The sequence below is a fragment of the Nelusetta ayraudi genome, unplaced genomic scaffold, assembly GCF_046127955.1.
Source record: "Nelusetta ayraudi isolate G7.1 ecotype Tasmania unplaced genomic scaffold, CSIRO-AGI_Nayr_v1 ptg000006l, whole genome shotgun sequence".
NCBI lineage: Eukaryota > Metazoa > Chordata > Actinopteri > Tetraodontiformes > Monacanthidae > Nelusetta > Nelusetta ayraudi.
The window spans coordinates 1,303,183-1,313,796 of NW_027466056.1; the positions used below are offsets into that span (position 1 = coordinate 1,303,183).

The following is a 10,614-nucleotide window of genomic DNA, read 5'->3' on the forward strand; positions in this document are numbered from 1 at the left end:
ATCAGTTGGTCTCACTTTGATTGTGCAAAGCGCTTTGAGATGCCTTTTGCCTGATTTAACACTTTATAAATTAAAAAAAAAAAAAAAAAAAAAGATTGATTGGTAGATTAGGAAGAAACAAGCACAGATGACCAATGAGTAGAAAACCTATAACTACGAGAACGCACTGCGGTAGGACGCTGCCTTTCAAAGTCACCATCAGTCTTTCCCTGCAGCAGCCCTCTGTCCACATGGGGCACAAAGCCAAGATGTTATCCTCGGCCCTCCCATTGGCAGATTCCACGTCTCTGAGAAGAACATGGCGTCATTGATATTCACAACAGCACAGTTTAAGTTTGTGTTGCCAAACAGGTCAACTCAGCCTTCTCATCCTCTTCAGCAGGCTGAGATTGTCTCTTGGCTGTGCAGCGGCCACAGACTCCTGCAGGCCCAGCTGCAGGTAGAGCCACATTTGGTTGTTTGCAACAACAGGCGCTCTGCCTTCAGTCATACTGTGTGAGACCCGGCTGTGCGTAAAGGAAAAACCATGGACGTTTTTTTTTTTATTATCTGGGATGTAAGGTTCAACTCTGTCCTTAAAGGTGGGCTGAATAATAATAAGCTTTTAGCTTTAGCTTAAGGAATTTTCCTCCTGAAGCCAGCAGGAGGACTTGAGTTGTGGAGATTGTAATAATTGCACTACACTGCTGATTTTGTAATCAGAGTTTCCATTTAAATGGGCCTGTTGTCAAAAATGATTAAGTAGGATGAAAAGAAGGAGAAAGAAGAGGAAGGTGTGGACCATAGTTACCCCAAAGTTTTGTACTGCGCTTACTGAAGATAATATAACACAGGGACGCAGACTTTAAGTTCCGTGAATAAAACCATTTCATAAATAATACAGCATGATGAGTAAAAGCTGCTGAATGTCTGAGTGACTGAGAGCAAATGAATGAGTCATCACCGGGCCCCCTTTGACAAAACAAAAACTCTTGAAGCCAAACAAAAAACAGACAGTCTAGATAATAGTCCAATAGTTGGAGAATATTTGCTAAAAAAAACAAAAAAAAAAAACAACTTGATTTTGATGAAAGACATCTTTGGCACTTGGATTTCATAGGAAGAGTTTTTTGTTTTTGTTTTTGTTTTTTGTGGAGGTTGTACCCAGCTGGCAGAGCAGCTGGAGCAGCTGGAGCAGCTGCAGAGAAACACCCAAATCCCTGGAGTCCAGACAACTAGTGGTGGTGGATGATGCCAGGACTGGTCAGGAGGCTGAGAAGTTGAAGTTGAAGATGAGAGCGATCCAGCAAATAGTGGCAGCGATGGGGAGGGAGGAGTCAAAAATCAGCATGAGAAAAGTTGCTGATGCGGATAGAGACATTGGTAAAAAAAAATATATATATATAATATATAATATATATATAATAAAGGGACTGCAGATGGAAAATAGCCTCTGGCATGTAGATGTTCATCAATATGCACTGTCCCTTTTAAATAATAACAATTCTAATACTAATAGGATGATGATGCTAACTGTGCGTGCTGAGTTCCAGTTTGAAAGAGGCCAGGTGGTGAGACCGTCCCTGCACAGTCACAGCCCACGCAGTGACTGAAGAAGTGTGAGGAAGAGAAGACAAAAGACAAACTGCCGCTGAGGAAGTGAAAGTAAGGTCCTCCTGCTGGAACTTGCAAACTTTAAGGAACACAGTGGTATTATAAACCATTGTGATTGGATTTTCTCGCGGCCTCCTCGCCGGAAGGAAATGTCATATAGTGTTTTGAAATATTTATTCCCTGCGTCTAATATCTTACCTGAATGTGGCCACCAACAAGCCACCTCAAGCAGCAAAAGGTGGCTGGTCCTCTCCGGGTCGGTGGAGAGACCCTGCCTCAGGTGCAGTGAGACGGGCAGATCGGTGCAGCGTCTGCAGCCATGCGGTCGCTGTACCGGTCTGTCGCGGTGAGGAAGCGGCTATAAGCTGAAAGGCGAAGCTCTCGATTTACCGGTCGATCTACGTTCCCAACCCTCGCCTGCGGTCACGAGCTCTGGGCAGTGACCGAAAGAACGAGATCGCCGATACAAGCGGCCGGAATGGGTTTCATCTGCAGGGTGGCTGGGCTGGGCTGGGCGCACCCTGAGGGACAGGGTGAGGAGCTGGGTCTTCATTTTATTTTATTTTATTATTATTTTTTTTTTACAAACTGTGACCGTTCAAACTTTGATCTAATATTAGTGACGAGCTGTTGCAGTGACAAGCAAACTTACTCATATGAATTTGGGCGAATGGTTTCGTCTGAGAAGCTGCTCACAAGGTGTGTAGGAGGAGGAGGAGGAGGAGGAGGAGAGGTCCATTCGACACAGTTTGATGAGAGTATCTGTGACTGTCACCATAATTCACCTTTTACATTCTTTTTTTTTTCGAGCGAGAGCTTCTCATAACTGTATTCTGATCCTGTTGACATTTAATCAAGTCTTTGTGAGCAAAACTGAAGCGGACAAAGAATCCCAAAGCAGTGCAGACCTCTTACCTCTTATCACTGCTAGATAAATAAGATTTATTTCAGTTTTCCAGCTGAAATTTTATAGGACTGAATGATTTCAAAATAATGATAATAATAATATTTATTATTATTATTATTATTATTATTATTATTATTATTATTATTATTATTATCATTGTTGTTGTTGTTGTAAATGATGTGTACAAAATTCTGGGACATTTTGCTCACAGTTGCAGGTGAACGCAGACAATTGGTTTATTTTTTATCAAACACGAAATGCAGGTTAAATGCAAATTTGTACACATGCCCGCTTTTAACACATTACAAAAGTGAGAGAGGGAGAGAGAGAGAGAGAGAGAAGCCAAGCACAGCATGAAGGGGTTGTAGATTTTCAAATAAAACCCTCAGCCAATGACATAAACAGGACAGTTTTGACTCAACTTAATGCCTTGAAATATGACACCTCCTAACTTTTGCTGCAAGGGCAAGCACGATTAGCAGCTTGGTTTCACAGCAGTGCAGGCTATGCACCACCTCTGACTCTGTCTGGGCAGCCTGAGGGTAGATTAGAGTTTGTTGTCCTTGTGTGCTCATGTGTGCATGTGTTATATCATTATAACCTTTAAAGCTTTTTCTCCTCCCTATTTCAGTCCATGGACCTCAACAAGGTATGTGCTGGTCAACAGGCTGTGTGTCTCCACTGCTGCTGTCAAATGTCACTTTGAGTTCATTTACTTTCATATTAGCTAATCCGCGAAGAGATTTCAGCTCAACGCTGCTCTAAACACATCCCCTCAGTCCGTGATCGATGGCAGCAGCAGCATGCAGAAATCTTGATATGGATTTGCCCTCGAAACACAATTCCATTTTCTGCAAAGAGTGACAGCAGAGCTGCAAAAGAGAAGGAACGGATGTCGTGAAAATGGGTGTCGTGTCACTTGGTCTTAACAGGTCTAAGTGTTTCTGACACAAGGAAGACACCAAGTGACAGGTGGATAATAGGTATTATGCCGTCCCGCTTTGGAAACTGTAAATTGTTCCCATCAATCTTCCCTCCTTGCCAGCCAGAAAAACAAGACAGAATTGTGTGAAGTCTTTGTACTCTCGTCTCCATGAATTCTGCCGTTATTGTGCATTCTTCTTTGGAATGAACGGCTTCTGTCTTTTAGTTCTTGTAACACCTCCAACAGTGTTGTGTTTCTGTGAAGAGGAACAGCTGCACCTTTACAATGGCTCTGGGGCAGAATACGGGGCTGTTGCTGTGTAGTGAGGAATAAAGTAGTGGCCTCTGAAGAGAAACATTTTCAGTGCATGTGTTACAAAACACTGACTTTGTTCAAGAAGGGGGAGTGGGGAAGAAAACTTGCAGGTGATTCTGAGCTTGGACCTTCTTCCCTTTTGCAGTTTGCCTTTCTCTTACGTTGCAATCACTTTACCAAGCTCTGATATTCCTGATAAATCGGTATTTTCTAAAAAAATTTTAAAAAAATTAAAAAAAACAACAACGACATAGGACCATCACATGACCACCACTATTGCTGGTGGTTGTGGTGTGAACTGGCTCATGATATTCCTACCCCTCTTGTTCTAGCTGTGGTCAACATTCACCTGACGCCTGCTCACATTTTCTTCTTCACAGTAAACAGCAGTAGTTCCACTTCACCCGGCTGAATGGGACCTACTTGAGAGCACACTGTCATCCACAAATATCCATATATAGCCACGTACCCCATGTACACTATTCTGAATGAATGAATGAATGAATGAATGAATGCATGAATGACGGAGTGGAAGGAGTGGTTCTACAGTGTACAGCATGTGCGTCAAAGTCATTTTGAAAGCCAAAGAGAAAGAAAAGAACAAATCTCAATGACAGAATGGAGCAAAATCAGGCAGATGCCACACAAGCACTGCAACTGGCAAAAGAATCACTTCTGGTATAACTTGCAGGTTGCCCTCACATTATTCATGCGCCTGCTACATTCTTCCCCTGTGCAGGGGCCACTTCCTCCTCAAACACCATGCCCCCAGCTGTGGATCTCCAGGTAAACGTCCTCCCTTCTGACGCGCCGTCCGCACGTAGGCATCACAAGCTGGTTAAATCCGTCACGCCCTCAGCAATGTCCCCGCCTGGGGAATAGCTCCGTGCTACTTTGCCCCTGTGTTGCCCAGAGGAGCAGAAGGCATCTGTCCCCACCCTCTTATCAGCTGTCTTCCCGTATATTCTGTCCCCTGAATGCCTTCTCATCAAACTCAACATGTCTATCTCCACAGACCTGATGCCGAGAGGAAATGGCTCCGCATTGTCATTCACTGAGTGTCTCCTGGGCGCCAGGCTTTGTGTTGGGAGCTGAAGCGCGTGCGGCCGGCAGGAGAAGGGGGAGCCGTCGCACATGCTGGGACTGGACCGGCACCAGTCTGAGATACTGTGTTCAGAGCCTGCTTGGCTTTCCGAGTCGTCGACGACCTTCTGTCCCAACGCCTGGACTGTGGCCAGGCTCAGCAGCCTGGGGATGGTCACCACAGATACAGCAGCAGCAGCAGCAGCAGCGACTCCAGGGCGCTCAGCTGCCGCTGCGGCCGCCGCCACTTTAGCGTCGGTGATCACCGTCACGGCGGAGGTCACCCTGGCCGAGCTGGTGAAAGAGGAGGTGCCAAAGAGAGAGGCCACCTTCTGGTAGTAGCGTGTCCGTATCATCTTGGCCGAGCGATACAGGTCCCCGATGAAGCAGTAGCAGATCGGGTTGAGGCTGGAGTTGGTCAGGCCCAGCCACTGGGCGAACGGCCGTGTCTGCAGGAGCCAAGACGGCGGCCTCTGCTCGCAGTCGATCCAAAGGTCGGCCAAGTAGAACGGCAGCCAGGACACCGTGAACAGCAGCACCAGGCAGACGACCATCTTGGCGATCTTCTGCCGCATCTTGAGGCGCGAGGCGTGCAGAGCTCGGCTGCGAGGATCCAGGTCAGAGAAAGTCAACTTCTTCCCGCCCCACAGCCTCCTGCCGGTTAGGAAGCCTATCGTGAGGTTAAAGGCCACTGGTAGGCAATAGAGCATCACAAACAGGAGCACATTGTATCTGTGGAGGAACACAAAAAAAAGGCTGTTCAGTATTTTTTTTATTTGTATTTTTTGTCGCATTTTCATTTTAAAAATCAAATCAGTCTGAAATGCACGGAAGCACAATGCTGCCACCCTAAAAAAAAAAAAAAAAAAAAAAACAGGGCTCAGTGTAACGTGAAACTGTCACATTTTTCCGTGAGAATTATCACGAAATCATGTTATTTCGTGAACATTTCACATTAAAACGTAAAAACGATCACGTTATTTTGTGATAATTTACACGTAAATGCGCTTGCATCAACTCAAGTTGACTGAAAAGGAAGGCACAATAGGACAGCGGTTCAAAGAACTTTTGGGGCTCTGGAAATCTAGTTGAATCTAGCTCTATAATCTGTGTACAAATACAATGAAGCCCAATCATTTCCCCGTGACCTGCTCTAATTGCTACGGAAGCGCATTGCTGCCACGCTGCGAAACACAGGGTTTACTATCATGTTAGAACGTGAGAATGATCACATGATCTTTTTTACGTGATCATTTTCACGATAATTTGTGCTTCCGTAGAAATATTATGAAGGAGTGTTGAAAAACTGAGATGGCACTGCTGGAGATGCTCTGAACAATGCTGCTCCATTGAAAAATGCTGCTATTTAGAAAAGTTTTGATGCAAAAACGCGACGCAAATTTTCAACAAAAAAGAAGAAACATGGATCAATGTTTTTTTTTTGTTTGTTTGTTTTTGTCAATATAGCCGGCAGTGGTGCCGTGTAGGATAGAAGCGCTCAAGTACTTCCAAAAATAAATAAATAAAATGTTTCGGGTTTGACCCGTGACTGCCGAGCGGTTTTTCAAACAAAACTGTTGCATGCACAGATTTTTCAAGTAAATCATCAAAAACATGGAGCACAAAGCCCCGTTTAGCATAGCAGCGTCAGTTATAAGTAGTCCAATTCAGCAACAATAATATTTCATCTTGTCAGTGTGTGAGCTCACTGGCCATAGCTTAAATTAATGGTGAAAAAAAAAAAAAAAAAAAGCTAGATTTTCTTGGGCTGGATAGTAAATCTGATCCCCCCCCCCCCCCCCCCCCCCCCCCCGCTTAATTAGCCGTAAAAAGCCAATTATTGCTGAAGCAGACAGACCATAAACCTATTGATGATGGAAGGCAGTGACCGGGCGAGAGCGGTCTCCTGCTGTCACCTCCTGAATGAGTCAGGACCCCCAAGCTGTGTCATGTTTGAAGACAAGTGCTAAAAATAAGCCTTTGACTGAATGGTGCGCAGGTAGCCGGGGCTCTGCAGGGGTTGAGTTAATGGATGGCCCCATTAATGGAAAGAAGATTGGTTGTGTTTACTCTAGCTCTGGAAAATAAATGATTTTAACACGACTAATGGTTGGGATCTGGTTAAAAGGGGCGACGAGCGATTTCCATCAATCTCAGATATCAAGTAATAAAAGCTCCATTGGTGGTATTTCATCTCCTCAGAGCGTCTAATGATCCCTCCATCCCTCTCTGTCTCTTCATTTCCAGGCCTTTCTATCCTCCTGTTTACAAAGCCAGACCAAGTGCATTGTGCATGTTTAGTGCATGTGAATGTCCTTTGTCCCGAAAAATGGCACTCATTCAATCGGTGCAGTGGTCAGCGCTGCCGCCTCACAGCAAGAAGGTCGTGGGTTGGATTCCGGGCCTAGGGGCCTGGGGGCCCTGGAGTCTGCATGTTCTCCCCGTGTCTGCTGGCTTCTCTCCGGGTTCTCCGGCTTCCTCCCACACTCCAAAAACATGCATGTGAGGTCAATTGAACATTCTAAATTGTCCGTAGGTGTGCATGTGAGTGTGAATGGTTGTCTGTTTCTATGTGGCCCTGCGATGAACTGGCGACTTGTCCAGGGTGTCCCCTGCCTTCGCCCTAAGACGGCTGGGAGAGGCTCCAGCAGACCCCCGTGACCCTGACCTCGGGACTAAGCGGGTATGGAAAATGGATGGATGGATGGTTGTTTTTCTTTCTATGTGGCTCTGGGACGAACTGGCAACTTGACAGCTGGGAGGGGCTCCAGCAGACACCCCCCCCCCCCCCGCAACCCTGAGTCCAGGAATAAGCGGGTATTGAAAATGGTTGGATGGATATTAGACTGTTGGGTCTCCACTTCCTTCTGATCATCAGCAGTCAAACTAAGAGAGACTTTCTACTGCTTTCTTTCATTTTATTCTTACTCTGGACAAGCAGACAATGAAGATTGGGTGAGCTTGGGGACGGTGTGATGATTTTTATTCATTTTTATAGACATACATTATTTACTATGTTTATTTTTCACTTGTGAGGGTACACAAATTATTTCATTTGCATACGCCTTGGTTCTATGTTAAATCATGATGATTTCCCTTTTTCCTTAAAAACATATGTTGTCATCCATTCATCTTCTGTACCCACTTATTCCTATTCAGGGTCACGGGGGTCTGCTGGAGCCCCTCCCAGCTGTCTTAGGGTGAAGGCAGGGTGACACCCTGGACAAGTCGCCAGTTCATCGCATAGAGGCAAACAACCATTCACACTCAGATGCACGCCTACGGACAATTGAGAGTCTTCAATTGACCTCACATGTATGATTTTTGGAGTGTGGGAGGAACCTGGAGAACCCGGAGAGAACCCACGCAGACACAGGGAGAACATGCAGACTCCACACAGGAAGGTCCCAGGCCCGGAATCAAACCCACGACCTTCTTGCTGTGAGGCGGCAGCGCTAACCACTGCGCCACCGTATTATGCTAATTGCCAATCTTGGATCAACAAAAATACCTTTGGAGAAACGCAAGCAGGTGAAGTGGCTACGAGTGCTTGTGCATGTATCTGCCCTCTGGCTGCCAGTGGACAAGAGTTCCGCTTTGCTGTCCATAAAAAGCCCCTTTGTTCTGTTGTTTCAATTGCAACTATTTATGTAGTCCAAGCCCTGAGGCAAGAAGCAGTCGCCCTGAGGGCAGGTTCTCTTATTTTTATGTTGTACTCTGAAGTTTTGTCAGATGACACTGATGCATTGCACTACATTGGCTCACTAACGCAAAGCAAAGCAAAGAGGAAAGACAGGAATGGGGAGATAAAACAGTAGGACTCACTCTCGAGGCAACTGAAAATGCTGCGCGGGTAATTTTGCAAACAAGAGTGGATTAAATTTGCATGGCATGAAAGATTTGAAAAAACAGGTCTGAACAAACGTCCGAAAAGCAGAAAATTTAAAACTGATTTTTCTCTGAGTTAAAAAAAAAAACAACCAGTGTAAGGTTTTTTTTATTTCTTTTCTTTTCTATCAGTTGATTGCACTCAATTTACTTGTTACTTGTTGTCTTGGTCTTGACTACAACACCAGTACATTGTAAACGGAAAAAAACAACAACCATTCATTCATTCTTTACTGTGTGTGTGTGTGTGTGTGTGTGTGTGTGTGTGTGTGTGTGTGTGTGTGTGTGTGTGTGCGTGTGTGTGTGTGTGTGTGTGTGTGCGTGTTAGAGGTGAGGAGGTGGCGCAGAACAAGATTTCCCTACCAGACTGACGTCCAGCATTTCAAATGAGATCACGGAGCAGCTTTCACATTATTAGATCAAAACCCAATCAGTCAAAGCGGCTCCTACCCCTGCTTGAGGCGAGGCTGCGGCCACTCCTCCTGGCACACCAGCAGGGTGAACTTCCCGAAGCTGATCTCCCGCCTGCGGTTCACCACGGCGATGGGGGCGCACATGAGCGACGACACGGCCCACACCACGGCCACGGTGGCCAGGATCCGCCGGCGGGTGAACATGGAGCGCGCCCGGAGCGGCGAGCGCACGCTGTAGTAGCGGTTGACGCTGATCACCGTCAGCGTCAGCACGCTGGCCGACACGGAGACGGCCTGCGTGAAGGGCACCGCCCGGCACAGCAGGTCGCCGTACACCCAGGCCGTGTAGATGCGGCTGCCCAGCGTGATGGGCATGCACACGCACACCACCGCCAGGTCGCACACGGCCAGGTTGAGCAGCAGGTTGCGCGTGGCGCTGACGCCGGCCAGCCGTCGGCTCCGCCGGTTGGCCAGCACGCACAGCGAGGTGAGGTTCCCCACGAAGCCCAGCAGGAAGGACAGGCAGTACATGACGGTCAGCGCCACCGTGCCGGGCTCGTGGATGGTCCAGAGGAGCATGTTCTCCAGGTCGCCAAAGTCGTTGGAGAAGAAGGTGGAGACGGACGAGGGGAAGGGGGAGGCGGGGGCCGGGGCGGAGGCGTGAGGGTCGGAGGTGGCGGTGGCGGGCGGCCGCTGGAGGGAGGCGGTGGCCGAGCCCCAGGAGAACGGCAGCGTCCTGGAGCCGTGAAGGCCCGAGGTGCGGTCGAGTCGTTCCTGAGAGCTGTCGTTGAAGGAGCTGGTGGGAGCCGAGCTCCAGTCGGGCCGCCGGAGCTGCAGCAGATCCATGGCGCTTCCCCCCCCCGCCCCAAAGAGAGCCGAGCGGTGACAAGGTGTAAGAGCTGCTGCTGCTGCTGCTGCTGCCGAGCGTGTCACACTATTCTCCTTTCGGCCAGATTGAAATCCATCCACGAGTAACGTGAACCAAAAAAAACCAAAGAAGCGGAGAAGCGTCCGGAGAGACGACCTGTAGCATCACATCAGGGTCGCGTGCTCCCGGGTTTGTGTTTGGGAAAACAGGTTCACTGGCCAATCTCAGCCTACGTCAGGGGAATCCAGCCTCATGACTCCAGCCGGGCAGAGTCATGAGGCTAATGCGTCTCTGCGATGCTGGTGCAGCACATACGCTCGCTTCCCCAGGGAGAGTGCGATGTGGATAATCCACCCGCAGCCTTTAACAGACTTTCTCTCCCTCGCACACACACACACACACACACAGAGAGAGCAAAAACCCCACGGAGACCGTTATCCTTCTTCTCCCACCCTCTCTTCTGCCTCTTTCTCTTCCTTCCTTCCTCCCTCTCTCTCTCAGCCCTCAAATGTTCAGGGCATCACAGGGATGCGGTCCGATCTGTCGAGGGAAAACACAGTCGGCAGGAATCAGTGGGAGCGACGTCCCTCGGTCGGCTACGTGCCGCGAGGTTGTTGCTGAG

At 47.8% G+C, this 10,614-nt stretch overlaps 1 protein-coding gene across 1 annotated transcript; it reads right to left on the bottom strand.

Annotated features, from left to right (window-relative positions):
* Positions 1–4,567: 4,567 nt before the first annotated feature.
* Positions 4,568–10,191, bottom strand: LOC142879310 (galanin receptor type 2-like). Its single transcript, XM_076012493.1, has 2 exons — positions 9,162–10,191; positions 4,568–5,555 (listed from the first exon to the last, which is right to left on the bottom strand). The coding sequence occupies exons 1-2, from the start codon at positions 9,968–9,970 to the stop codon at positions 4,568–4,570; spliced, it is 1,797 nt and encodes a 598-aa protein (XP_075868608.1). The 5' UTR covers positions 9,971–10,191.
* Between the last annotated feature and the right edge of the window lie 423 nt (positions 10,192–10,614).